This window comes from Castor canadensis, chromosome 16 (assembly GCF_047511655.1).
Source record: "Castor canadensis chromosome 16, mCasCan1.hap1v2, whole genome shotgun sequence".
Classification (NCBI taxonomy): Eukaryota; Metazoa; Chordata; class Mammalia; order Rodentia; family Castoridae; genus Castor; species Castor canadensis.
The window spans coordinates 22,042,501-22,070,486 of record NC_133401.1 but is presented as its reverse complement, the minus strand read 5'-3'; the positions used below and the strand labels follow the sequence as shown (position 1 = coordinate 22,070,486).

The 27,986-nt window shown below is 54.9% G+C and overlaps 3 protein-coding genes across 15 annotated transcripts in view; all 3 read left to right on the top strand.

Annotated features, from left to right (window-relative positions):
- Positions 1 to 19,087, top strand: part of Lrrc4b (leucine rich repeat containing 4B) — a 36,572-nt gene extending 17,485 nt beyond the window's left edge. For all 3 annotated transcript variants that reach the window (XM_074058043.1, XM_074058045.1, XM_074058044.1), the window contains one exon: positions 16,659 to 19,087. In XM_074058043.1, the coding sequence (XP_073914144.1) occupies positions 16,659 to 18,500 (1,842 nt within the window). In that variant the 3' untranslated portion in view covers positions 18,501 to 19,087. The remainder of the gene's footprint in view (positions 1 to 16,658) is intronic.
- A 2,311-nt stretch (positions 19,088 to 21,398) lies between these two features.
- Aspdh (aspartate dehydrogenase domain containing) lies at positions 21,399 to 24,046 on the top strand. 3 transcript variants are annotated; one of them, XM_074058049.1, is made up of 7 exons: positions 21,486 to 21,640; positions 21,888 to 22,032; positions 22,355 to 22,439; positions 22,557 to 22,706; positions 22,787 to 23,007; positions 23,076 to 23,230; positions 23,745 to 23,892. In XM_074058049.1, exons 1-7 carry the CDS (start codon positions 21,586 to 21,588, stop codon positions 23,786 to 23,788), a joined length of 855 nt encoding a protein of 284 aa, XP_073914150.1. In that variant the 5' UTR covers positions 21,486 to 21,585; the 3' UTR covers positions 23,789 to 23,892. The 3 variants fall into 3 exon arrangements, with proteins under 3 accessions (XP_073914147.1, XP_073914148.1, XP_073914150.1); XM_074058046.1 differs by lacking the exon at positions 21,888 to 22,032 and having other exon boundaries at positions 21,399 to 21,640; XM_074058047.1 differs by lacking the exons at positions 21,888 to 22,032; positions 23,076 to 23,230 and having other exon boundaries at positions 21,399 to 21,640; positions 23,745 to 24,046.
- Positions 24,047 to 24,217: 171 nt separating this feature from the next.
- Josd2 (Josephin domain containing 2) overlaps positions 24,218 to 27,986 on the top strand; it is a 4,291-nt gene continuing 522 nt past the window's right edge. Inside the window, exons 1-4 of one of the 9 annotated variants that reach the window (XM_020159903.2) lie at positions 24,223 to 24,370; positions 25,003 to 25,165; positions 26,964 to 27,089; positions 27,952 to 27,986. The exon at positions 27,952 to 27,986 is cut by the window's right edge and continues 160 nt beyond it. In XM_020159903.2, the coding sequence (XP_020015492.1) occupies positions 25,020 to 25,165; positions 26,964 to 27,089; positions 27,952 to 27,986 (307 nt within the window). In that variant the 5' untranslated portion in view covers positions 24,223 to 24,370; positions 25,003 to 25,019. Of the gene's footprint in view, positions 24,413 to 24,465; positions 24,614 to 25,002; positions 25,166 to 26,963; positions 27,090 to 27,951 lie in introns of those variants that run through there. The other 8 variants (XM_020159908.2, XM_020159904.2, XM_020159911.2 and 5 more) reach the window with 8 other exon arrangements.

The following is a 27,986-nucleotide window of genomic DNA, read 5'->3' as shown; positions in this document are numbered from 1 at the left end:
TTGTTTTTTGGTGGTTCTAGGGTTTGAACTCAGGGCCTCAAACTTGCTAGGCAGGCGCTCTACCACTTGAGCCACTGTGCCCACCCAAGAACCACTATTTTAAAGGCATTTCATTGACTCCTCACCTGGACTCAGGCCTCCTTCTACCCAGACCATGAACTTGAGAGAAAGCAGCTCTCCAGACCCTGCCCTCCCAGACCAGAGGGGTCACAGCCCCCATCTGCTTATCCCGGAGAGACAGATTTGAGGATGAGAGGAGACCCCCCTCGGAGGACAGATCTTTCCTGGGGGGCCAGGGGAACAAGGCCCAGAAACCAGAGCCAGGGTCCAAAACCATAAGGGGCCCATCCCCACCCCAGCTCCTGGGGACTTTGTCTTCTTGTCCAGGCCTTGCCAGCCACTTCCTGGAACAGGTGACAGACAGGGTGCCATGTCTGCTGGTTTGCTTTGCATCTACCTCATGTCGCTCCACCTGCAGCCTCAGCTGGGCTGTCCATGTCCCCCTCAGGAGCCGACCCTCTGCTCAGCTCCAACTACACACCTGCCCCAGGCCCCCAGTCCTGCCTGCACCTTTTTGCTTATTCATGTGACATTCAACAGATAGTCACCTGGGTCTGGGTGATGAACAAGACAGGCCAAGCCTGGCCCCGCTCCTGGGCAGCTCACAGTCCAGAGGGGGAGAAGCAATGATGGCACCTCAGAGATAAATGCCCTGGAGACAGGGAAGCAAAGGACTGGAGGTGTGGCTCAAGAGGTAGAGCACCTGCTTTGTAAGCATGAAGCCCCGAGTTCAAACCCCAGTCCCTCCAAAAAAGGGGTGGGAGGAAGCAGACATGGGGGGGGTGAGAGAGAGAGAGAGTGGAGAGAGAGCGAGGAGAGAGACCAGAACCATAGGGAATGTCTGGGATGAGTAAGGACTGAGTCCGCCCAGCAGCCAAGGCCACACATCCCTCTTGTAGGACCTGCCCCATGTTCTTTCGGGGCCCACGGGAGCATGTTCTCATTAATAAGTCACGCCCAGGCCTAGTGCCTCAAATGGACACGAATAGAAATGTGAATACACCACTTTGGGGATTCTCACGCCCCGCTCTGGAGACCACTGGCAGCATGTCCCCCAAGAGTGGAGAGTGGGGGTTTGGAGCCAGAGAACGGTGGCTGTGAATGCCAGTGGACTTGGCCTCTCAGTGGACACCTTCTGGACAGCAGGAGGAGTGGGCCACCTCCAAGGCAAGCAGAGCATCTTAAAAAGTAATGCTATTGCCAGGTGTGGTGGGGCATGCCTGTAATCCCAGCACTTGGGAGGCTGAGGCAAGGAGGATCTCGACTTGAGGCCAGCCTTCTCAAAAACCAAAATAACAATAAAAAGTAATGCTTTTTAATTACCCAAATAAAAAAATCACCCTAGTCCCACCACTTAGATATAAATAACTGCTGTTTACATTTTGTTTTAATACCTTTCTGGTTCTTTCCTGTGCTTATGTAAATGTATTTTTAATTATTTATTACAGAATGAATGCAAATTAATTTAGAAAATACACCTAAGTGAAAACACAGAAACAAAAGCCAGCTACGATCCCACAGGCACTGGTATCGCTCTCTCACATTGGGAGTCCCCTGTGCGAGATGTCCCCAGCCTGGTCACGGGATGTCGAACCTCAAGCACCTCAGCTGTGTCATTGTATTTCTTCCTGGTCCAAAACTGGTTTGGGACAATGTAATGACATCTTTATGAATATCTTTCTTTGTGACACTAAATAGTCTTCTGGGTGTCATTGTTTTTATTCTTGGTTTTGTTTTTGTTTTCTCTCTCGTTTTGTTTGAGACAGGGTTTCACTATACAGCCCAGATTGTCCAGAAACTTGAAATCCTCCTGCCTCAGCCTTCTGAGTGCTGGGATTGTCAGTATACGCCTCCACACCCAGCTTCTGGTGTCATTTTTTCTTTTTCGGTACCAGGGCTTGAACTCAGGGCCTTCACCTTGAGCCACTCCACCAGTCCTATTTTTGAGAAGAGTGTTTTGAGATAGGGTCCCGAGGAACTATTTGCCCAGGCAAATAGATCCTCTGATCTCTGCCCCCAGAGTAGCTAGGATTACAGGCGTGAGCCACCAGCACCCGGCTTCTGGTGTCATTTGTAATAACAGTAGTATTCCAGGGTGTGGGCATCCTGTTATTAAACTAATTAAGGGCCAGGGATGGTGGTGCACACCTGTAATTCCAGCTACTCAGATGGCAGAAGTAGGAGGATCACAGTCTGAGGCCACGCAAAAGTTTAGGTATCTGAAAAATACCTAAAGCAAAAAGGGCTGGCGGTGCGGCTCATGCAGTAAGCGTGAGGCCCTGAGTTCAAACCTCAGCACTGTCAAAAAAGAACTAGTAAGTGACAGGACAGCCTTGTGCTGGAATGCTGTGTCGTCATTACAGCTGACACAGAGGGTGTGGCACCTCTAGGCCATGGGTTTGATTCCCAGAACTGCAACAAAAACAACTCCCCCCACCCAAAAACAAAAGAAGAAGAAGCAGCTGCAGAGGAGAATAACGTCTGTCCGCCTGTCTTCCTGGCACTCTGGCTTCTGCCCTTGGGATAAATTCCTAGAAGGAGACTTGCTGGGTTACAGGGAGAGCGGTTCAGAGTCATGCGGTTTACTCACTAGAGCGAGCTCCCCCCCCCCCCCAAAACACACAGCAAGGCCAAGGCCACCACATTCACACAGCAGCTGCTGCTGGTCACCTGGCTGTCTCCTGCTCCCTGCTGTGTCCCCAGCACCCCCGCAGAGCCCAGCAGACTGTCCCCGTGTGAAGAGAAGGTGAGCTGCAGGCTCCAGGGCCTGACCACAGCAGAGGCCCCAAAACTCTCCATCACAGGTCCCCAAAGTGTCCCCCCCTTGGGAACTGGAGGACAGGGGGTCCAAGGCTCCAGTGTTCCCATCTGCCCTTGGCCTGGGCCTTGTAGGGGCAGCAAGGACCGCAGAGGGCATGGTGGGGACTCTTAGGGCACCGAGCAATGGCGCTGGGATGTGATCACCTCGCATGTGTGGCAGGCACAGTGAGTGTCCTTGTGCAATGTGGCATGGACGGTACAGAGACTGCAAAGGGAGGACGAGCTTTCTTTGTTTTATTTTGTTTGGCGGCACTGGGGTTTGAACTCAGGGCCTCACACTTGCTAGGCAGGCGCTCTACCTCTTGCTCCATGTCCCCCGCCCTTTCTGCTTTAGGTATTTTTCAAGTAGCACCATCCTCCTGTCTGCATCTTGAGTAGCTGGGATGACAGGCATGAAGCACCACACTCAATTTGTTGATTGAGATGGGGGTCTCAGGAACTTTTTGCCTCGAACCTCAATCCTCCCTATTTCTACATACCACGTGGCAGGGATTGCAGGCGTGACCACCATGTCTGGCGTTCCCTCCTCCTTCCTCCCTCCTCCCTCCTCCCTCCTCCTTCCTCCTGCAGTGCTGGAGCCTAATCCAGGGCATTGCTTTTTTAACCATCAGTCCTCCAAGGCCCTCACTGCGTCCCTGCTGGGCCCATCTCCTTCATCCTCCCCACAGCCGGCCATTTCTGTGGTCCTTCCCCTTTGCCCCGTAGATGGGGCTGGGTTACAGAGTGCTGTCTTTGCCTCTGTTGTCTCTCGGCCTGTGTTTCTGAGCGCCATCACCGTTGCTGGGTCTGTGTGACACTGCAGCTGTCCCCGCAGGCTGCCCACCCGCTCCACCTCCCTCACAGGGGCCCGGCTGGGACGTTCTCTGGGGTGCGGGGTGCACTTGACTTAACAGCACCGCTGGGTGCAGCCGAGGCCTCTACTGGGCTGCCCGCCGTGAGGACAGACGGCAGGAAGCAGCACCAGATCCTAAGAAGCAAGACCTTGAGTCCAGGGAGTTCATCTTAAAGACAGACCGACAGCCACCATGTACACGGACCGCCAATTCCTTATAGGAGGGCCCGGCTGAGTGAATGACTGAGCGTGGTCCTGATGCAGTACCTGGCAGCTACTTGAGATGGAGTTTCAAAGAACATCAGATGACACCAAGAAATGCCCCAAACACAACTCTGAGCTTTCACCGGGTGTGGTGGAGCACGCCTGTAATCCCAGCACTTGGGAGGCTGAGTTAGGAAAATCACGAGTTTGAGGCTGGATTGGACTTTACTTGACCCTGGCTCAAAATCAACCCCCCCGCCCCCACCCCAAAATGCAAAGGATTAAAGTAGACTCTCAAAATGATCTTAAAATCCTAACAATAAAAATTGAAGAGACCAGTCTCTCTCCCTCTCCCTCCCCACTCTCTCTCCTCTTTCTCACTCTCTCTCTCCTCTTCTCTTCTCTTCTCTCTCTCTCTCTCTCTCTCTCTCTCTCTCTCTCTCTCTCTCTCTCTTCTCTCTCCCCTCTCTCCTTTCCTCTCTCTCTCTCTTTGGCAATATTGGAGTTTAAACTCAGGGCCTCCACCTTGAGCCATTCTACCAGTCCTTTTTTGTGATGGGTTTTTCGAGATAGGGTCTCTTGAACTATTTGCCCAGGCTGGCTTCGAACCTTGACCCTCCTGATCTCTGCCTCCTGAGTAGCTGGGATTACAGGCGTGAGACGCCAAGCCCAGCTAGACAGCCTCTGTGGAGGTCAACTAGGACAGTGACAAACCACCACTGGGTGCCCTGGGAGGAGCAGCGCCCTCTGCTGCCCTGTCCCAGGAGCACTTCCTTTGCTCATGGAAGGCAGGATGTGAGAGGGGTCATGACATGCTGTGCTCTGGGGCTGCATTGGCACCATGGTGCCCTCCTTCCTGGAACTGGAAAGGCCACACTGTGACCCCACACTGAGGCCATGACGCTCACCGGCCTCCTTCACGTCCCGACCCTGTTATTGTGACTGAGCCACAGCCCCCTGGGCCACCATGGCATACCCTGTCCCCCTCACCCAGTGACCTCAGCTCTCTCCCCACTCAACCCTCGCAGTGCTGTTCCCTCCTCCTGAAATGCTCTTCCCGCATCCTGGTCACTGGCGAGCCCTGCGTTTTCTCCATCGTGGGAGACGGTGGGGGCCTGGCTCACAAATCTGCTGCTTCCTGCGACTTACTGAGACACCTGTGCCTCAGCTTCGCCGCTGGTGAGGTGGGGAGAATGACAGTCCCTTCACCCCAGAGCTACCATCTCGTGCCTTCGTTCTTTGGATCAGCAGGTGCGGGGGTGGTGTGGCCAGTCGCTGTCCAAGGCCCACAGTGACCCAAGAGGGCCGGGTGTGGGGTCAGTAGTGAGAGCACTGTTAACCCGGGAGGTGCCTTTGCCCACCCCACCCGTTTGTTGATTGCACCATAAGTTGGCTGGTCTCACGAATAGCACAAAGCCTGGCAAACTGTAGGTTCCCAAAATACAGCTGTCACATTGAATGCAAAGAACCACTTGCTGCCTTGCAAAGCCAGGTGTCCCCTGCACCCCAGGACAACCCCAGGAGTGGGGGTGGGGGTGGGGATGTCACCCCAGTTCTACATTGAGCAGGCTGAGGTTCTGAGACAGATAAAATGTTTGTCTCTGGCTCCATTCCTGGTGTTAAAGTGTCAAGTTGCCTCTCTGAGCCTCTGCTTTCTCTGGAAAAGAGCATCAAAGATCCCCACAGCCCAGGAGGGTTGGGGTGCAGGTCGCACCCCACGCTCCAAGCCCTTAGCAAATGTCAGCGTCTTTTTTTTTTTTTTTTGGTGGCACTGGGGTTTGAACTCAGGGCCTCGTGCTTGCTAGGTAGATGCTTACCACCTTTTGCTTTCAGTTTGTTTGTGAGATGTGGTCTCAATAACTTTAATCAGGCTGGCCTCCCACACTGGTTCTCCTGTCTCCACCTCTTGAGTGGCTGGGCTTACAGGCACGAGCCACCACACCTGGCTACGGGTCTTGTTCTTACGTCCATTTCACAGAAAAGAAAACTGAGTCAGAGGAGATAAAGGGAACAAGTGGAGTTGGGGACCAATTCATGTAAGCTGGCTGCAGAACTTCAGCACAATTCGTGACATGTCCTAGTTTGTAGCTGTCCCTGGCTCCAGGCCCTGGATGGGAAGAGAGGCAGGAGTGGGGTTTGGGGGTTTAGGCCTGAGAAACTCAGTTGCAAGTCCTGCGTCCACACTGGGCCCTGGGACACCATTGATCATGTCCTGGCAGCTAGGGAAGTCCTTGCTGAAGAGGGACACATGAGCCCCTTATCTCAGGATGAGGAAGAAATATCAGAAATCCTAAAACCAATTGGTGTGAAAGATAATAATTTTTTAAAAATCTGAATGCAAAAACTAAGGCAAAAAAAACCCAGTAAGCTTACTATACTTTTGTTACAGTTCATTATATTCCAAATGTACAAAAAACAATTTATCTTAATAGTGTCAAGATGAATGACTCAATCATTTTCCCACCACAGTTAAATTTTTAATGAAGGCTCTCTTGGTGGTTTATTTTCTTAAAAGCCCCAGCAGAACACAGGGGGATTTTTCTCGGCTGTAATAATGGTCACAAATGAAGTGGCGTGTGTCCTGAAGATGCTATGCTGTAGGCAGGTGTGGTGTTTCACGCCTGTAATCCCAGCTACTCAGGAGGTAGAGGTAGGAGGATCATGAGCTCAAGGCCAACCTGGGCAAAGTTAGCCCAAAATAGAGGCTGGGTGCAGTGGCTCAAGCCTGTAATCCCAGCTACTCAGGAGGCAGAAATCAGAAGGATTTCAGTTCAAGTTCTGGGCAAAAATTTTGAAAGACCCCATCTCAACATATAGCTGGTGAGGTGGCTTATGCCTTTCATCCTAGCTGTGCTGGGAAGATTGCAGTCCAGGCTTCCCTGGGCATAAAGCAAGACCCTATATGAAAAATAACGAAAGTAAAAAAGGGCTGGGGACATGGCTGAGGTTAGAGCACCTGCTTAGCAAGGTCGAGGCTGTGGATTCAAACCTGATCCTGCGAAGATGGAGAAGGAAGAAGAAGAAGAGAAAGAATGAGAAGAAGGAAGAAGGAAGGGAAGGAGAAGCCAAGTTTCAGGGTGGCAGAGGGGAAGAGGCCCGGGGGTCAGGGTGGCAGTCACCAATGGGGCCATGTCTGTGTCCTCTACCGTGGCACCCAGCCGGGCGAGCATGGGGTGGGCTCAGCATTGCAGGCCAAAGGACTGAGAGGGGCAGCACGGACAGCTGGGTGGCCATCACCCCAGGCCTTGCTCCTCTGTCATGTCACAGAATGTCACCATCTTCATTAGGCAGAAATATTGGGGTGAGGGATAGGAGGGGACTCCCAGCTCCAGCATCAGACAACAGCTAGTCTGAAGCACCCAGGCCTCCCCCCAGTCATGGCCGCCAGCACCGCGGTCTTCTTATCACATTGTGGGTTAACTGGCCATCTGTGTTATTACGGGCTCTGGGAGGACAGGGCTGTGTCTGTCCTGTCCACAGCTGTGTCCCCACAGCCCAGCATGACAGCTGATGCATAATAGCTGTCAAAAACACCTGGCATGGGGGGGTATGCCTGTAATCCAGCACTTGGAAGGCAGAGGCAAGAGGATCACAAGTCTCAAAAACGAAAACAAAAAACTCGCATGAGCGAATCAGTACATGGGCTGGCGCAGGCTGGGCGTGGTGACTCACACCTGTAATCCTAGCTACTCAGGTGGCGGAGATCAGGAGGATCGAGGTTCAAAGCCAGCCTGGGCTGGTGGAGTGGCTTAAGGGGTACAGTGCCTGTCTAGCAAGTGTGAGGCCCTGAGTTCAAACCCGAGTGCTGCCAAAAACAAAAAAAAATTACAAAGGACTAGGGTCATGGCTGAAGTGGTCAAGCACCTGCCTAGCAAAGCAGGAGGCCCTGGGTTCAATTCCAAATACTCAAGAAAAAAATCAGTATCAGTGAACATGAACCCTCAGCTCACACAGTACAGGAAGCCACCGACAGCCCAGCTCATTGGCTTAGGGACAGAGGTGGTGGAGAATCCATGTTTGCAGTCAGGCTCTGAGTTCTAGTTCTGCTACTTTGGTGCTGTGAGACAGAGGACAAGTGACTTTACCTCTCTGAACGCTGATTTCCTTAGCTGTAAATCGTCAAATATGGGGTGGGAGGCTGGGACGTTTGGTCAGTAACCCCCATGTGACAGGACTCTCACAAGGACTAAATAGGATCCTGCCTTCAGAGCAGTTGGCAGAGTCTGGCACATAACAGGTACCTCACCAACAGTGGCTCCTCCCTTTATCTTGAGAACCTGCCCAGGGTGGCTCTTCCATTTAGTCAGAGACAGGTCGGCCTGGCATTGCCTGGGAGGAGAAGAGAGGAACTGACCAGCTGTGGTCTTTAGGTACACATGTTAAAATTTAAAAGCACTAAGACAGCCAGGCGCCAGCAGCTCATGTCTGTCATCCTAGTTTCCTAGGAGGCTGAGGTTGGGAAGACCCAGGTTCAAGGCCATCCAGGGCAAACAGTTCCTGAGACTCCCATCTCCAAAATAACCAGAGCAAAATGGACTGGAGGGGTGACACAAGCGGTAGGGTGCCTCTGAAGCCCTGAGTTCAAACCCAATCCCATCCCAAGAAAGCGTTAAGAGATAAGAAAGTGTATAAATTCTAGAATAGTAAAGAGAAAAACAGAATCAGAAGAAATTCATTCAATCCAAAAGATGACAGGAAAGGGAACAAAAAGAAGTACAAAAGTCAGGACAAATAGAAACCACAAAACAACACCGTAGGAATACTTCCAAGTGTATTGATAACTACAATAAATGTAAATGGACTAATCTTCCAATTAAAAGACAGAGATTTTCCGACTGAATTCAAAACACAGTATGAAAGCTGTCACTAAAACGTGAAGATGGATTAAAACAAAAATGATGGCACATTAACCAAAGGAAAGGTGGAGTGACTTAAACAAGATCAGATGTGAGGACTTTAAGACAAAAAGAATAAGTTGGAACTGAAACCCAGGTGTTTTCAGCTCCCCAAACCTGTCACTGAGGAAGCTGATGTGTTAATAGTGTCCCCCGTGCTGCATGACTGGGTGTCCTCCAGTGAGAGCCTCGTCCACCCTAGTCCATTACTCACTCAGCAGACCTGGCTGAGGTTGGCCAAGAACTCAGCCTTGCACTGGGGCTGGAACACAGACCTCATCCCAACAGTCTCTACTCAGAAACTTGCAGCCTAGACAAGTACACAACCGTGTGACACCCAGGACAAGCAGCACAGTGGGGCCTGGAGGGCTGTGTGTGGTGGGTCCAGGAGCAGAGGCCAGAGAGTGAGGCTTTCCTGGGTTGAGAACTTGAATTTCCAGAGAAGGAGGAAGAAGCTAGCATTCCAGGACAGGGAGGAGCCAGTGCATAGGCGGAGAGGATGGATGGATACGACCAGTGTGGGGGACCCCCCGCATCTCCCTAGTGTGGCTGGAGTAGAGGGGAGCACAGCGGGCAGATTCCAGAGGGCCCTGACATGAGGTGGAGATGACAGAGAATCAGGAGGTCTGGTTGCAGGGATGTGCTGAGGTCTGAACTGCATTTTATTTTATTATTTGATTTTTGTGTGGTATTGGGGTTTTCTCTACCATTTGAGCCATGTCCCCAGCCCTTTTTACTTTAGTTATATTTTGGATAGGGTCTTGAGTTTTTGCCCAGGCTGGCCTCCTGAGTAACTGGGGTTACAGGCACACACCACCATGCCCAGCCTATCTGTTGAGATAGGGTCTTGCTAACTTTTTTTTTTTGGTCTGGGATGGCCTGAAACCAAAATGCTCCCAATCTCCCCCTGCCAAGTAGCTGGAATTTTATAGGCACGAGCTGTGAACTGCATTTTAGATAATTCTGACAACCAGTATAGAAGAAAGATGCTGGGCGAAGAAACCGGAATCCTAGAGCTAGGACAAATATTAATTCCCATTTTCAGCTGAATCAACAATGCAAAAATAAATACCATGCACTTTCCATGTTACGAGCAGTCACTCTCTTATCCCAAGCACACACTATCTTGTCGGAGCCTGGTAGTGACGTCGGGGTGCCTGTTAAGAAGCTAGGCTCAGAGAGGCTAAGGACCCCCAAGTTCACAGGGGTCAGAGCAGAGCCAGATTCCAGCCCAGTCATCCCTCCTCCCTGCCTTGGTGCTGGGCAGCCATCCTGCCAAGTCCAGTGGGATGGGACACACCATAGTAGTTCTTCCCAAAACTCAGGGCCTCTCTGGGCACCAGTGGCTCACGCCTATAATCCCAGCTACTTGGGAGACTGAGATTGGGAGGATCAAGGTTCAAGGCTGGTCCAGGCAAACAGTTCAAGAGACCCCATCTCCAAAATAACCAAAGCAAAATGGACTGGAGGTGTGGCTCAAGTGGTAGAGTGCTGCTTTGCAAGTGTGAAGCCCTGAGTTCAAACCCCAGTCCTACCAAAACAAAACAAAAAAACAGCGTCCTCAACCATATGGCACGTCTTTGGATAGACAGACTCCCTCTGCAGCAGCACCCATCCCTGCCTTGTTATCTACTGATTAAAGTGGCCGGCCGGTGGGGGGAACCCCAGCCCCTTGGAGAGACCCTCTTATTCCTCCTTCACACGCCCTCCCACTGCAACTGGGACAAAGCCCCTGGCTCCCCTGTGGATGTACTGTCATCACCGTGCTCTGTCCAGGGACACAGGGACGACAGAGGACAGCCCTGCTAGGCTGGAGCCCCACTCTAGGCTCCCTGACCTCCCAGGCTTGGCTTCTTGTCTCTGAAATGGGGTGCTACCCTCACCTGGGGGTCGCCAGGAGGGAACAGGAGCCTGGTGCTGTGCAGAAGCTCAGGCAGTCTCAGGGAGAAGGAAGAGCGAAGGGTGACCTGGTCCAGGACAGAACCCAGTTCCGCTGCCCACTGCGCCCTGCACCACCTGCCCTGTAGGAAGGTGGGGTGACACAGTAGAGCCTGGCACTCGTCACCTGTGCTCTGTGCTCACCTGCAGGTGCCATGCCTGGTGCTGAGAGAATCCCACTAATGACTTCAAGGCTTCAAAAGAACATGGCAAACGCTAGGCGTGGTGGTTCACACCTGTAATCCCAGCTTCTTGGGAGGCAGAGGCAGGAGAATCTCTAGTTTGAGGCCAGACTGGGCAATGTTAGCATCACCCTGTCTCAAAAAAGTGCAAATAATAGGGCTGATGGCATGGCTCAAGTCCTGGGTTCCATCCCCAGGACCACAAAAATCTAATGCCTGCCACAAATAATGGCCCTCGCCTCAATGGCACCTGCATTTTGGAGGGGAATGGGACTGGGATTTGAAGTCAGGGCTTCGTGCTTGCAAAGCAGGCGCTCTACTGCTCTGGTTATTTTGGAGATGGGGTCTCAAGAACTGTTTCCCTCAAACCTCAGTCTTCCCAATCTCAGCCTCCTAAATAGCTGGGATTACAGGCATGAGCAACTGGTGCCTGGCACAATTGTACCTTCAGAAGGGCTTTGTCCCCGCCACTAAATAAGCCACAGGTGGAAGAATGAATGAATTAAAGAGTGAGCGAGTGAGTGAGCGAGCGAGTGCTCTTCAGGCTGGTTCAGGAGTGGCAGGAGTTTTCCTGATAGATGAAAGAGAAGGGCATCCCGGGTACAGGGAACAGCATGTGCAAAGGCAGAGGACCTGGTGAGGTGCTCAAACTACTGACATTGGTCATCGTGTACCTGGGGTGACAGCTGCAGTGAGGACCACACAGCAGGAAGGCACAGGAAGGCAGATGCCAGCCAGGCCTTCAGGCAGGTTGCATCTCCCCTGGGAGCACTGGGGAGCCCCAGAGTGTTCTAGAAAATGACAAGAGCCCAAAGATAGACTGGAGGTGAGACACCAGAGCCAGGCAGAGTGCTGGGGTTAGGGTCCAGGGAGAGAGGATGAGTCTGAGCTGGGCTGTGGGGATAGAGAAGACACGGAGACGAAGAGGAATGGCTATGGCCTCACGGGTGACACTGGGGACCAACGTTTGGGAAGGTGGGCTGGAGAGGTCCCACAGAGGACAGGGACCCTACAGGGAGGAATAGGCTGAATGGAGGCATATGGTGCCTACTGAGAACTGGGGGAGCCCTCGGGCCATCTAAGTGCGCCCGAGACCTGGCAGGGGGTGACTGTCAGGGCGTTCCTGCTGCACCCAACCCAGCAATCTCCAGGTTCTCGGTCTCCCGGTTCAGATTCTCAAATCTCACCTTTTAAACGTCCACTTTCTAGCCAGGTGCTGGTGGCTCATACCTGTAATCCCAGCTACTTAGGAGGTTGAGATCAGGAGGATCTTGGTTTGAGGCCAGCCTGGGGAAGTAGTTCATGAGGCTCCATCTCCAAAATAACCAAAGCAAAATGGACTGGAAGTGTGGACCAAGTGGTAGAGCTCCTGCTTTGTAAACACAAAGACCTGAGTTCAAATCCCAGTACCGCCAAAAAAAAAAAAAGTCCTCCTCCTTCTCCCCTAGCAGTGAACAGACTGGAAGCTCCTCCTCCCTTCATTTTTATATCACCGTTGTCATTATTATCCATAGAAAAGCAACTGGCTCCCAATGTGGTGGGGAGGCTGAGGCAGGGAGGTCACAAGTTTGAGGTCAGCCTGAGCTACAGAGCAAGACCTGTCTAACTTGGTACCATCAGTTTGCGCCCTCCCACAGTCCCTCCCGCTCTGAGTTCCAAACGTCCCTTCTTCGACCAGATTCCAGCCTTTGCACCTGCAAACCATCCATGGTGGCCGAGAGTCCCAAAGTTCTAAGGATGGGGTGTGTCTCGTGTGGCCCTCTTTCCCCGAGACACAGAGTCCTCCACCAGCCAAGAATTCTCACGTGTCCTCAGGGAGTGACGTTCCCAGGGAGGGACTGGACCCCGGGCCTGGCCAAGAAGGGACCCAGGGGCTAGGGGTGGGCTCGGTGGTAGACCACTTACTGACCCTGCTTCAGGCCCAGCCCAAAACCAGGGGTCCTCCAGGACGGGAGATGCTGAGAAAGGCAGCCTGGGGGCTGGGTTCCCCGGAGCCTGTGGCTGAGACCTGGGTCTTTCCCTCCTGGAGAGGTCCAGGCGCTGGTGGGTGAGACAGATGCCCACGGGGAGCTCACACAGATGTGGGGGGCTGTGGAAACCCAAGTGGGGGGTCCGTGGCCAGACAGAGGGTCAGACCCTGGGATTTGAACTCAGGGCCTTGCGCTTACATGAGGCCAGGACATCCTCAGGAGCGGTAACCCTGGAGCTGGATGTGGAAGGGAGAGGGAGGGCACCACAAGAGGAGTAGGAAAGGCGTTCCTGGCAGAGGAATAGCAAGTGAAAAGGCCCCGTGGCAGGAGCGTGTTTGCTGGAAGAAGAAAGGAGGGAAAACCAGGCAGAAAAGGAGGGGAAAGTTCGTGCTGGGTGGATGAGCTCAGGGTAAGGACGGCGACTTGCTATGGGACCTCCCCGTTGTTGTCACCTCAGTGAGGTGGAAAATCTTGCACCAGGAACGGTGGGGAGTCTTGGAAGCTTGTGAGCAGGGGAGGAACACAGATATGGGGGTGGAAAGGGACTGGACGGAGAGGAGGAGGGTTGGGTGGACCTGGGGACCGAGAGGAGGGGACATGACAGAAAGTGGGAGACCCACAGAAGGCGGGGCTGGGGTGCTGATGGCTGGGAGGCACCAATGTGGCCAAAGCCCTGGATTTTGGACAGGAGGCACAGCGCCCTCTGCAGGCGGTGCTGTGTGCAGGGCTCTGATCCCCAAGGCAGGACACAATTTCTATAGGCATGAACGAACGCAGTAGTGACAAGGATGCCACAGACCCCACACACACTCTGGAGACACCTCGTAGCACCCGCGCCCTCCCTGTCTTAGCTCTTCGCATCTAACTGCCCTCCAAAAGGGGCCTCTTTCATCCTCCCTTCACTGCAGACTGGATTAAATAAATTGATTTCATTATGCATCAACTAAAGAGAATGAGAGCCGGGCCTGGTGGCACACACCTGTAATCCCAGCACTCAGGAGACTGAGACTGGGAGGTTTGCGGTTCCAGGCCAGCTGCTATGGGAAGCATAAAGAGAAGAATCGAGGCCCAGGCTGGCTGGGCAAAAAGCAAGATCCCATCTCCAAAATAACCAGAGCAAAACAGGATGGTGGCATGGCTCAAGTTGTAGAGCACCTGTCTAGCAAGCACAAGGCCCTGAGTTCAAATCCCAGTGTGCACAGCATGTCTACCAGGCATTGCTGTTATTACGATTCTGTGATGATTGATTCTACCAAAACTATTATGGTCCTATGCTGACTGTATCTCAGCTCTAGCTTGTTTGTTTTGTAAACATTTGTAGGTTTTGTTTTCATTCCTGCTTCTTATAAAAGTAATTTTTGTTCATTGATGTAAAAAAATTAACCAAAAAAAACTCCTTAACCCTAACAGCTGGAGTTCACCGCTCACAACAGGTCGGAGGATTTCCTTCTGGGCTTTTGTTTGTCTGTTTTTCTTTTAGTTGGTTTTTCAGATAGTCTCACATTAATTTTGCCCAGCTGGCCCCAACCTCAGTCCTCCTGTACCTGCCTCCCAAGTAGCTGGGATTACAGGCACGAGCCACCACCCTCGGCTCTTTCCAGGTAGATACATAACTTTTGGTTTTGTGACGTTGAGATTACACAGTATGCCATTTGGAGTTCTCCATTTCCCCCTTACTATTACAACACAAGCATCCCTAGTCGTTAACTAGGCTTCAAACGTGTGACTGATGGCTGGCAGCCTTCTGTGCCTCAATGTACTCAGTGTGGTGACAGCGATGAGTTCCTATGAGATTCTGCCCCACCCCCCCGTGTCTCCACCCAGCACTGTGGTCCCCTGCCCAGTCCCTAGAGAGAGCACTCTTGTACCAGAGGGCCTGGATCTAATCCCAAGCTTACTGCCCTCTGCTGTGTGACATTGGGCAAGATGCTGCACCTCTCTGTGCCTAGTTCATAATCTCCCTCATGGGAAGCCTTTGACGCCAGGTGTGTTTTGACATTCTGACATTTGAAAGGGCTGAGGACAGAGCTCAGTTGTCAAGCACTTTCTTAGCCTGGGGCCCTGGGTTTACACACACACACACACAAAGCGTAACATCCTTGTGGTCTTATATCCTTAATCATACGTGAAACTATTTCTAGACTGAAATTTTTTAATAATCGTGTGAGCTTTAAATAGGGCTGAGGGTTTAGCTTAGTGGTGGAGCACTTGCCTAACGTGCAAGGTCCCAAGTTCCATCCCCAGCACTAAAAACAACTGGGCGTAGTGGTGCAGGCCTGTAATCCCAGCTACTCAGGAGGCAGAGATAGGAGGGTCACTGTCTGAGGCTAGTCCAGGCAAAAGCAGGTGACCCTATCTGAAAAAGAAAAGCAAAAGGGCTGGTGGAGTTGCTCAAGGTGTAGGCCCTGAGTTCAAATCCCAGTACCGCCAAAAAAAAAAAAACATGAAGTATTTAGAACAGTGCTCAACACCTGCCAGCTGCTGGTATTATAATTCTTTGTCTTTTGGGGGGCAGGGGGGCAGTACTAGGGTTTGAACTGAACTCTGGGCCTTATTCTTGCAGGGCAGGCGCTCAGCTCTTTTTTGCTTTAATTATTTTTTAGATAAAGTCTTGCAGTTTTGCCTGGAGCCAGCCTCAGACCTCTATCCTCCTACCTGCGGCCTCCCCAATAGCTGGGAAGACAGGCATAGGCCACCACATTCAGTTTATTGCTTGAGATGGGATTTCACTAACTTTTTTGTTGCCCAGGATGGCCTGATCCCCCTGAGCTCCATCTCTAAAGCAGCTGGGATTACAGGCGTGAGCCACTGCGCCCAGCTGTTTTTAATTTTTTTTAGTAAGCTAAATTTGCGTGTACAAAGTGGCCTATTTTAGGTGTACAGTTGGTGAGGGTTTTTTTATTTTATTAGAATTTATTCGTTATACAAGAGGGGATTCATAGAGTTGGTAAGTTTTGTCAGCTGTGTTCACCCATGTGGCGACCACCCCAAAACACAACATTCCTTCCTTCCTGCCCCTTCCCTTTCTGCCCCCACCCACTCACACACTCAGAGACCCACTGGAATATCTGGGACCCGGTGTTCCCAGCACCCCCAACTCCCACGCCCCGATCCCTGCTTTTACTCCACACAATGGCCCAAGGGAGTGACCAACAGGTGGGTGCATTTCCCGAAATTCCTTGTGCGTGAGCACACCACGGTGTCTGTTCACCCTCGTGGACACTGGTCATTTCCTGGTTAGGGTGTAATGAGCAGAACTGCTCTGAACATTCTTTGTCGACTGTCACACCAACATCTGCTTCCCCGGCTCTTCAAGAAGCAGCCAGGGGTGCAGCGGGGAGGGGGAGAGGGACACTTGGTAGCTCTAGTTTTAGCCTGGCCACCACCTGTGGAACCCCCTTCCAACTTGGTGGCACCCTCTCCTCCACCGGCTGCTCCAGACCCAGGTTTTTTGATTTTTGTTTGGTTTTGGTTTTGGGTACTGGGGTTTGAACTCAGGGCCTTCACCTTGAGCCACTCCACCAGCCCTTTTTGGTGATGGGTCTTTTTGAGATAGGGTCTCACTAACTATTTGTCCAGGCTGGCTTCGAACCTCCACCCTCCTGACCTCTGCCTCCTGAGTAGCTAGCATTACAGGCGTGAGCTACAGGCTAGCCTTTCTGAATGTCCCCATGACTGGTTGGCCATCACTGACCCATGTGTCTCCCCGGTGTCCCCCACCCCACCCCCACCACCCCGTTCCTCCTTCCCCTTGCAGGTGATCCGCACGGACACGTTCAAGCACCTGCGGCACCTGGAGATCCTGCAACTGAGCAAGAACCTGGTGCGCAAGATCGAGGTGGGCGCCTTCAACGGGCTGCCCAGCCTCAACACGCTGGAGCTGTTCGACAACCGGCTGACCACGGTGCCCACGCAGGCCTTCGAGTACCTGTCCAAGCTGCGGGAGCTCTGGCTGCGAAACAACCCCATCGAGAGCATCCCCTCGTACGCCTTCAACCGCGTGCCCTCCCTGCGCCGCCTGGACCTGGGCGAGCTCAAGCACCTGGAGTACATCTCGGAGGCGGCCTTCGAGGGCCTGGTCAACCTGCGCTACCTCAACCTGGGCATGTGTAACCTGAAGGACATCCCCAACCTGACAGCCCTGGTGCGCCTGGAAGAGCTGGAGCTGTCAGGTAACCGGCTAGACCTGATCCGTCCAGGCTCCTTCCAGGGTCTCACCAGCTTGCGGAAACTGTGGCTGATGCACGCGCAGGTGGCCACCATCGAGCGCAATGCCTTTGATGACCTCAAATCCCTGGAGGAACTCAATCTGTCTCACAACAACCTGATGTCGCTGCCCCACGACCTCTTCACACCCTTGCACCGCCTGGAGCGTGTCCACCTCAATCACAACCCTTGGCATTGCAACTGCGACGTGCTGTGGCTCAGCTGGTGGCTGAAGGAGACGGTGCCCAGCAACACTACGTGCTGCGCGCGCTGCCACGCGCCCGCCGGCCTCAAGGGGCGCTACATCGGCGAGCTGGACCAATCGCACTTCACCTGCTACGCGCCCGTCATCGTGGAGCCGCCCACGGACCTCAACGTCACCGAGGGCATGGCCGCCGAGCTCAAGTGCCGCACGGGCACCTCCATGACCTCCGTCAACTGGCTGACGCCCAACGGCACCCTCATGACGCACGGCTCGTACCGCGTGCGCATCTCCGTCCTGCACGATGGCACGCTCAACTTCACCAATGTCACGGTGCAGGACACGGGCCAGTACACGTGCATGGTGACGAACTCAGCTGGAAACACCACCGCCTCGGCCACGCTCAACGTCTCAGCCGTGGACCCCGTAGCAGCTGGGGGTGCGGGTGGCGGGGGTGGCCCCGGGGGTGGCGGGGGTGGCGGAGGGGGCAGTGGTGGCTACACCTACTTCACCACGGTGACCGTGGAGACCCTGGAGACGCAACCCGGAGAGGAGGCCCTGCAGCCTCGGGGGACCGAGAAGGAACCTCCAGGACCCACCACCGATGGTGTGTGGGGTGGTGGCCGACCTGGGGACGCGGCTGGCCCTGCCTCATCGTCCACTACGGCACCCGCCCCGCGCTCGTCGCGGCCCACGGAGAAGGCGTTCACGGTGCCCATCACGGACGTGACGGAGAACGCCCTCAAGGACCTGGACGATGTCATGAAGACCACCAAAATCATCATCGGTTGCTTCGTGGCCATCACGTTCATGGCCGCCGTGATGCTGGTGGCCTTCTACAAGCTGCGCAAGCAACATCAGCTCCACAAGCACCACGGGCCCACGCGCACCGTGGAGATCATCAACGTGGAGGACGAGCTGCCCGCCGCCTCCGCTGTGTCCGTGGCCGCGGCCGCTGCTGTCACCGGAGGGGCCGGCGTGGGTGGGGACAGTCACCTGGCCCTGCCCGCCCTGGAGCGCGACCACCTCAACCACCATCATTACGTGACCGCCGCCTTCAAGGCGCATTACAGTGGCAACCCCGGCGGCGGGGGCTGCGGGGGCAAAGGCCCCGCCGGCCTCAACTCCATCCACGAACCTCTGCTCTTCAAGAGCGGTTCCAAGGAGAACGTGCAAGAGACGCAGATCTGAGGCCACTTGGGGCGCTGGGGACATCCCAGCCCGGCCTGGACGCGCAAGGCAGGCGACCCGCCACCTAAGCGAGGAGAGGGGAGAGGGAGGTGCGGGGGCTCCAGGCGCGCGCCGCGCCCCGCCCATCCTGGTGACGGGAGGGGACACGGGGTTCAGGAGAGGTGGCCGCGTTTCCTCTTCGTTCTCCCGACCACCCTGTCCCGCCCGCCGCCTTCCAGGGGAGAGGAGCTTTTTTGAGGGGTGGCCTTTCTCCTCCCTCCCCCACAACAGCCCTCCTTTTACGGTTCTTTTTTTTTTTTTTTTTTTTGCAGTTTGACGCCTGTTCCTCCCTCCCACCCCTCCATCCCCGAAACCCAACAGACAGATACGTCGCCCTCCCCTTGGCGACACCCCCCTGCGTCCCCAGCGCGCTGAACTCCACTCCCGGCCCTGGCCCGGCTGGGGGTGGGGTGATCCCCACCGCCCGGCCCCACCTGCCCCACAGACTCTTTTGATACTGAAGGGAGGTTTGCGTCAACGACTACCTGCTCTGTAATTACTTTAAAAAAAAAAAAAAACACGGAAAAAGTAAAAAGAAAAAAATTTTTCGGTCATGAAAGCACAGAAGGGACAAAAAACAAAGTGCATGTGGGTTGGGACCAGAATGACATGAGAAAAATCAAAGCCTAAGGTCACTTTCCTGGGGCCACAAGGTGGGCAAATCCAGAGATCTTAGTCACCTCAGAACCCCAGACTAGTGCAACCCAGTGCACTCCCACACGGGTCACTATTTCATCTCTTCAGCCCTTTGAGCCTTTCAAGTCTGTTTCTCTCTCTCTCTCTCTCTCTCTCTCTCTCTCTCTCTCTCTCTCTCTCTCCCCCTCCCTCTCCCCCTCCCTCTCTCCCTTTACCTCTCTATATTTTCTCTCTCCTCACTTTATCATCTCTCTCTCTCTCTCTCTCTCTCTCTCTCTCTCTCTCATACACACACACCATCCTCCACATCATCAAAGCAGCAGACAACCTGGAGGGGGCCTTAGGGCTGCAGTCCCACAGTGTGGGTGGATTGGAACAACAGAAACGTGTGTGTCACCTCCCTGGAGTCTGCAAGTCCAAGATTAAGTTGCCAGCAGGGCCAGGCTCCCTCTGAAACCTGGAGGGAAGGGTCCTTTCTTGCCTCTTGCAGCTCCTGGTGGCCCCAGATGCTCTGTGGCTTGCTATTGTATCACCCAGTCTTCTCCCTGACTCTGCATGGTCCCTGCCCTCTGTATGTCTGTCTGTGGCCAAGTTTCCCGTCTGTGTAGTGACACTGACTTACTGGATTAGGAGCCTCTGGATCTGCAGGCTACATCTGAGGTATTGGGAGCCAGGGTCTCAACATACCTCTTCCTGGGTGACACGTTTCAACCCATAACAGCCTCTAAACCAGTGCCTGTCTCCATTGCAAACCCTTTCAAGTTCAAGGCTGCTCCAGTGGGGGAGGGGAGGTGGTGAGGGAGGCCAAAGAGCATGTAGGGTGGACCAGTCTGGCACAGGGGCAGGAGGAACACACAATGTAGCCAGAGGACAGAGGCTGAATGTGGGGGCAGAGCCCTGGGAAGGTCTGGAGCAAACATGGCCCTTATCACTGAGGATAGTGGCCCTCTGCTGGGTGGGGGCATGACCTCTCTGAGGGACCAAGGTTACCATGGTTGAGGCTCCATAGGGCTGGGGCTCCCAGGACCATCCACCATCTAGGGATGGAAGGCAGTGGGCAGCACCCAGCTGCCCTTACAGCCCCTCCCCACACTGACCCCACTGTGGACACTAGGACTGGATAGAGGGGCAGGTGGTACTCTCCCCTTGCCTCCTGGCCTTGGCCTAGCCTGTCCCGTACACCTGGCAAACACTCGGGCCCCAGGTGGAGACTACCACAGAAAGTGGGGAGAGCACAAAGTCCCACCCCCCCACAATGCCCGCATAGGGTCTGAACAGAGGTCTTCACGCCTGGACCCTGTCCTCTTTCCTGGGTGTTTCTACACCCAGCCCGTCTTATCAGTTCCCCCATTCTGGAGCTCTTAAAGTGGATTCTTCCCTTATCTGTGGTGGCAGTGCTGCCCAGCCAGTGACAGTTGTGTCTCTGCCCCTATCTGCCTGGTGTGTCTCCTCCGGTCAGTGGGCCTGGGACTCCACCGCTGCCCTCCTGTGCTGGGTCTTTCATGCCTTCTTCCTGCGCGCAGATCCTGGTTGCCATGGCAACGCTGAGGCAGTACCAGGTGGCAGAGGGGGCAGGGAGCCGGCCTGCCTCAGCCGCCATCTCCGGTGCCAGGCCTGCCAGGCAATGACTGGGCTCATCCTGGGAGCACTCAGGGACTTCCCAGGCCTCAGGAGCCTTCTCCACGATATGATGAGGGGAGGGGGCGCAGAGGGGAGCAAGGATGCAAGGCGAGCAGAGGGGCAACTCCTCTTGCTGGGGTGAGAGGTGGAACGTCAAGGTGAACTGAAGGACAATCAGAGACTGGAGGGAGGGGGCTCTGGCCTGGACTGAGGGGTACAGAGTGGTCCTTCCTCCCCGGGACAGGGGGAGACAGCACCCACTGAGGCCTGGGTGCAGCAGGGGTGCACAGGTACTCAGTGAATAAACCAGCAGGACCAGACCAGGTCTGCTTCCCAACTGCCCACCTGACAGAAGAGAAATGGAGAGCCGAGGACCTAGAAGCAAGGGGCCAGGCTGAGGGGCTGGAGTCCCTGTCTCATCTCCTCTCCCTGCTCCAAGCAGGATACAGTTTCCATGACAACATCACCAGGCCATAAAGCAGGAGGGGACTGCAGAGGGAATTTTCCACATTGGCAGAAAGTAGGGAGCGTGGGCAGCACAAGAAAGAATCCTGTGTGGCCACTACGCGGGGTCCTGAGTCCCAAATCCACATGCCCACTGCATGGGACAGGAGGGACATGAGGGACCAGAAGGCAGAGGGAACTCTGGGAAGGACCCACTCCCCACCTCTGGCCACAGTGAGCAGAGGCTCAAGGGTGAAATGTCCAAAGGTCACCAGCTGCCCTGGTCTGGTGCAGGGGTGGCCAGAAGCCCAGGGAACACCCGCTGCAGACTGCCAGGTTCACAGCCATGGCCCTCGACAGGGTCCTGAGGAAGGTGGGGGTGGTGGGCTACGGCCGCCTTGGTAAGTCCCTGACCATCCTGGGCCTCCTTCCTCAGGCCCCTTCCCAAACCCCAAAAGCCCCTCTGCTCGACACAAACACCCTTATCGTCTGTCTGTGTCTGCCTGCCCCAGATCTGTCAGCCAAGTCCCTCTCTTCGAGTCTCCCTCCCTGGTCTGCATCTCTGTCCCCTTCTCTAGGTCTCTGTCCCTCTCTCTGAGTCTCTGCCCTGCCCCCCAGATGTCAGCCCTCTCCTTTCCCTCCCCACAGGACAATCCCTCGTCTCCCACCTTCTGGCTCAGGGATCTGAACTGGGCCTAGAACTTGTTTTTGTCTGGAACCGTGACCCAGGACGCATGACAGGGAGGGTGCCCCACTCCTTGCAGCTCCATGATCTAGCTGCCCTTGAGGAAAGGTCAGTGGCCTCACTGTGAGAATCTTCCAATATGTCCTGTTCTGGCCTCCCTTAGCTACTGCGAGAGGTCAGGCAAGTCCCTTACCCTCTCTGGACCTCGGTTCACCCAAACATGAAATGGGACAAACTCACCCAACCTGTTTCCCTTCTCTGGCCAGGGTGAAGGGTGACAGCCCTCTGCAGACTCTAAAGGGCCTGGGGGAAGAGAGGCCATTTCATCTCCAAGGCCCCCCTCTCCCTTCTCTCCCTCTCCCTTCTCTCCCTCTCCCTTCTCTCCCTCTCCCTTCTTTCTCTCCTTCTCCCTTCTCTCCCTCTCTCCCAGGCACCCTGACCTTGTGGTAGAAGTGGCCCATCCCCAAATAATCCATGAATCTGGGGCACAAATCCTGCGCCATGCCAACCTCCTGGTGAGACTCTCTCAACACATAAAAACAAGCCCCTATCCTTTCTGTCTTGGCCTCACTGCACCCTAAAATATCTATCAGTCCCCTGATCGAAACCCTCCCCACCATCCTCCACCCCAGGTGGGGTCTGCCTCAGCCCTAGCTGACCAGAGCACAGAGCAGCAGCTCCTGGAGGCCTCACACCACTGGGGCCATGCTGTGTTTGTGGCCCGAGGGGCCCTGTGGGGGTCTGAAGACATCGCTAGACTGGATGCAGCTGGAGGCCTCCAGGTGAGGGTCCCCTGGGCTCCCCAGCAATCAGAGAGATCCTGCAAAGACCCCAGTCCCCTGATCCCGGCCATTGCTTCCAGAGCCTCCGAGTCATCATGGCCACACATCCAGATGGCTTCCGCCTCCAGGGACCTCTGGCTGCAGCCCACAGTACCGGTCCTCGCACTGTACTCTATGAAGGCCCTGTCCGTGGGCTCTGCCCCTACGCCCCCCAAAACTCCAACACCATGGCAGCTGCTGCCCTGGCTGCTCCCAGTCTGGGCTTTGACAATGTGATTGGAGTGCTTGTGGCAGATCTCAGGTGAGAAAAGCTGAGCAGGGGGTTGGGCTGGTCTGGGGCAACCACACTGACTGCCCTGCCTACTGCAGCCTCACGAACATGCATGTGGTGGATGTGGAGCTGAGAGGACCCCCAAGCTCCACGGGTCGAAGCTTTGTGGTGCACACCCACAGAGAGAACCCTGCTGAGCCAGGCGCTGTCACCGGCTCTGCCACCATCACTGCCTTCTGGCGCAGTCTCCTAGGTGCGGCCAGACCCCTCCCCAGTATCAGTGGCCCCTCAGCAGTGTGCTCTGAAAGACTGGGGTCTCAGGCCCTGCTTCTGCAGTTCTGATTCTCTGTTGATCTCTCTATTGGACTGGGGTTTGAACTAGGGCTTTGCTCTACCGCTTGGTCCACACCTCCAGTCCATTTTGCTGTGGTTATTTTGGAGATAGGGTCTCGCGGACTATTTGCCTGGACTGACCTTGAACCTCGATCCTCTGGATCTCTGCCTCCCAAGTAGCTAGCATTACAGGCGTGAGCCACTGGCACCCGGCTGATCTTTATTTCCGATTCTCCTTAACTTTCTCACTCCCCAACCTGAATCTTTGTATGTCATTATCTCTGCCCATGTCCCAGTCTATCTCTACACACCCCAAGTCTCGGTCTCTCTGGGTGCCTCTTTCTGGGTCGTCCCCTTCTCCCACACTGTGTCCCCGCTAAGCGCCTGTCTCCTCATCTCTCCATCTCAGTCCTTCATTCCCTGTCTCCCCGCAGGCTGCTGCCAGCTCCCCTCCAGGCCCGGGATCCATCTCTGCTGAGAAGTCTCCTCCTCCCGAGGACATCCTGTCTGAAAGATCCCACTGGCCAAATTCTGCCAAGAGCTCCCTCTGGTCTCAGTAAAGATCAATTTCTGCTCCCTGCAGGCTAGCGTCTCTAGTTGTGTCCCTCTGTGACGTCACGCTTCGTCTACACACAGTGCATGATGCCATAGCAATAAACCCCGCACACACAACCGCAAGTCAAGGAAGTTATCGCGAGAGCGTGACCATTATATTTCCCAGAATCCTCTGAGCAACAGTGGGCGTCAGAGTACGCCAGGGGTAGAGCCGCCGAGGCGCATTTCCGGGATTTGTAGCAGTGGCCGCCGGGAGTTGTAGTCCTGCGTTTCCTAGCAGCTACCAGCGGACTTCGGGGCCCCTTGGTCTGGTCGTTCCGAGCGGAACAAGCATCCCGCGGGCGCCGCCGGGAGTCGTAGTCCGTCGCGCGGGAGTCGCTGGGAGCTGAAGTCCGCCCCGCCTGCCCAGTCAGCGCGGTGCTGCCCGCCTGGCACTCGGAGCCTGGAGCCGCCGCCCAGGGGAATGCGGGAGCCCCTGGCTCGGGGGATCAGAGAGGCAGGCGGGGTGAGGGGCGTTGCCAGGCAAAGGGCAAGCGCAGTGGTTGGGGTACGGGTCGGGAAAGGACTCTGTTACTTAAGTGTCCGGGTAGGGGGCCTGGTTGCCAGGTGATAAGAAGAGGGGATCCTGTTGCTTGGTGACCGGGGAGGGGGCCCTGTTGCCAGGTGACGAGAGGAGAGAACTTGTTTAGTGACAGAGGAAGGGGAGTCTTCTGTTGCTAAGTTACCTAGAGGAGCCCTCTATTGCTAGGTAATTGGAAGAGAAACTGTCACCTAGTGTGTGGGGGGTGTACTCTGTTGCTAGGTAACCAAAAAGAGATACCATTACCTAGGAACAGGAGAGGGGAGGGGATCCTCTGTTGCTAAGTGATGATGAGGATGGGGGCCCTTTTACTTTAAAGACTGGCAGGCGTGGTTCCCCGATGCCAGGTGAACCTAGGAGAGCCTTTTTTCTAGAACTAGGAGGTGGTGGTGCCTCTGTTGCCAGGAGACAATCCAGGAAGCAGGGTCAGGGGCCCAGTGTCCTCCCAGGCTGTCCCCAGCTCCCACCTCAATGCTGGTGTTGCCCAGGAGGTTGCTGGGAGTCTGAGCCTCCAGACCCTGGTTCCCTGAGTGCCTTCTTCCCCTCCTACCTCCCAGCAGGAGCCGAGGACGGCATGTCCCAGGCCCCGGAAGCACGTCCGTGCCCGACCTCCGTGTACCACGAAAGGCAGCGCCTGGAGCTGTGCGCCGTCCACGCCCTCAACAACGTCCTGCAGCAGAGGCTCTTTAGCCAGGAGGCTGCGGATGAGATCTGCAAGAGGTGACTGTCACCTGCCCTGACCCTGGAGAAGCAGGGCTTAGAGAGGCAGAGTAGCCCACCTGGGGCTCCCAGTGAGGCCAGGAATACCCCTTCACCAGCCAGGCCTGGAGCAGGAGCTAACACATGGAGGTGACATCTCCTCCACCTGTTGGTCCCCAGGGCCTCAGCCCTGGCTCAGGCCTCACCCTTTCTTATCTAGACTGTTGTTACAGCCTCCCAGCAGCCGCTTTTTCTCCTCCAGTCCATCCTACACACAGCCTCAGAACTAACCCTGTCCTCTTTCCTGCTTATAGCCCTCTGTGGCTCCCTACTACCCTTATGGAATGTCCTAATTCCCTCAACCTGATATCCAAGGCCCTGTGTGTCCTGGTTCCCACCTGCCTCTGCACCTTCATCTTACTGCTCTCCTCAAACCAGATTTCTCTGTAGTCCCTGAATGATCCCCACTGCGGTGCCCCTGGGCCTTTGCACAGGCTGTTCTTTCTGCACAGCATGGCTTTCTCCTCTTATTAGTTGGAGGCCCCTCCTCCAGATTTCAAACATTACTTTATACCCTCTCTGCCTCACTGCCTCCTATCAGCCCCACAGTCTTGGTATCAGCCCATGCCTGGTCCTCTGAGGCCTGAACCTTCCACCCAGCCTCCTCTCCAGCCTCCTTGCCTCCTGTCTCTCCCCTCCAGTCTGTGCCCCACACAATCCCAGATTGGTGGGTCATTCTCCATCCAGAGATGGCCCTGTCTCCCTCCCCTTGTGCTCACAGCCTCTCAATGCCCTCCAGCCTCCTCAGACTGATTATTACAGAATTTATAGAGTCAATTGTATAATACCTTCTTCCCATTCTCATGCCAGGGCCTTCTGAGTGGCCACCCTGACCCAAGGTGTCCTCTGTCATTCAAAACAGGGATCTGTTTACTCTTTCATACCAAGGCCATGTTGGGGAGCCAGAGCTGAGTCAGCTAAGAGCCTTGCCTCAGTGAGGAGGCAAGAGAAACAGACACAGAAAAACAACACTTTAAGTTTCCCTCCCCCTCCCCTGCCCCCACAGGCCCAGACAGGGACAAAGGCACAGTTGTTCAGAGAGCAGGGCCCAGAGAGACTTGTGATGGCAGGATGGATCCTGGGATGGGGAGCTACAGGGAAGACTGGGATGTAGGACATAGTTGGGGACAGGTAGCTGCTGGTACTGACACCATACAAGGCACAAAGGGCAGTAGGAAAGGTGGGACTCTGTCCTGGGGAGATGAGGCACCAGGGAAGGCTGTGAACAGGGATGGGGCAGGGCAGCCCCAAGTGAGACACACAGTGTTCAAACATGGTGCCAGGGGCAGTCATTGTCACCAAGGTGGCTCAGTCACAGGGAGATCCCAGAGATCCCAGAAGGCCTCAAACCCAGCCTGGAGATCAGGAGACTCCTCTCTGAGATGGTTGTTGAAAGACAGAGGAGGGGACAGGTCAAAATGAGAAGAGCTGAGGGAAAGGGACTTTGTCCAGGGCACTGGGGAGCCATGCAGGGCTGAGAGCAGGGGAGGGACAGGGCAGCTGTGAGGCTGGGCTGGAGGTGGACTGGAGGAGAACCCTGGAGGCTGGGCAGGGATCCAAATGGAAGAAGACAAATGCCTGAGTTGGAGCCAGGGCAGGGTCAGAGGAGAGGAGGGGCAGGACTTGGGGGGCGGGGTGGGCAATGAGCTGTGTGGCTGAAGAGAGGGAAGAGCCAAAGGCTGAGTCCTGGGACCCTCCTGAGGCACAGGAAAGCTGAGGCCTTTCCAGGGTCCCCGACCCAGGCTCTGCCCCCCACCAGGTTGGCTCCAGACTCCCGGCTGAACCCCCACCGCAGCCTGCTGGGCACTGGCAACTATGACGTGAACGTGATCATGGCCGCCCTGCAGGGGCTGGGCCTGGCTGCCGTGTGGTGGGACAGGAGGAGGTAGGATGGGCTGCAGCAGACACTGACTGGGGGCCATTGGGAGATGACGGGGAAGGAAAGCAATGTAGAAGGGGAGGTTTGTGCAAACAGGGTGAGTGGAAGGTGGTGACAAAAGGGTGGGGGTGACTGGACAGTGGGGTGAATTGATGGGTGCCCAGAACAGGGTGGTGAATGAGAGACGAGTGTCAGATGATGGGGTCCTGAGGGGAGGGGTGTTTGGGGAATAGAAGATGGATGGGATGGGTGCTGGTGGCTCACGCCTGTAATCCTAGCTACTCAGGAGGCAGAGATCAGGAGGATCATGGTTCAAAGCCAACCTGAGCAAATAGTTCACAAGACCCTATCTTGAAAAAAAATCCATCACAAAAAAGGGCTGGTGGAGAGGCTCAAGATGTAGGCCCTGAGTTCAAGCCCCAGTACCACCAAAAAAAAGTGGCTGGTTCAAAGAGGTGCAGGCAGGAGGATCTTGAGTTCCAAGCCAGCTTGGGTAATTCAGTGAGACTCTGTTTAAAAACACTGGAGGCGCACGCCTGTAATCCCAGCTACTTGGAAGGCTTTGATCATCTCATTTTGAGCCCAGCCTGGGCAAATAGTTCATGAGATCACATCAAAATAACCAGCGCAAAAATAGACTGGAGGTGTGACTCAAGCTCTAGAGCACCTGCTTTGCAAGTGTGAAGCCCTGAGTTCAAACCCTGATCCCAACCAAAAAAAATCCCACAATTAATTAATACATGGACAATTGGCAGGCAGTAGGTACCAAATGGGTATTTGGGAGCTAGGTGGCTGGGTGGGGTTTGACGGGTGGGAAGACGGATGAGTGGAGAGAAATAGTGACCCTGTTTCTGTCCCTGGTCCCCAGGTCCCTGTCCCAGCTGGCCCTGCCCCAGGTGCTAG

Bases quoted from the DNA above. Each gene is read 5' to 3' on its own strand.
- Aspdh (XM_074058046.1), top strand. From the start codon at position 21,414: ATGAGGGACCAGAAGGCAGAGGGAACTCTGGGAAGGACCCACTCCCCA. The intron at 22,707-22,786 runs GTGAGGGTCCCC...CATTGCTTCCAG, and splicing joins ATGCAGCTGGAGGCCTCCAG to AGCCTCCGAGTCATCATGGC. The intron at 23,231-23,744 runs GTGCGGCCAGAC...GTCTCCCCGCAG, and splicing joins CTTCTGGCGCAGTCTCCTAG to GCTGCTGCCAGCTCCCCTCC.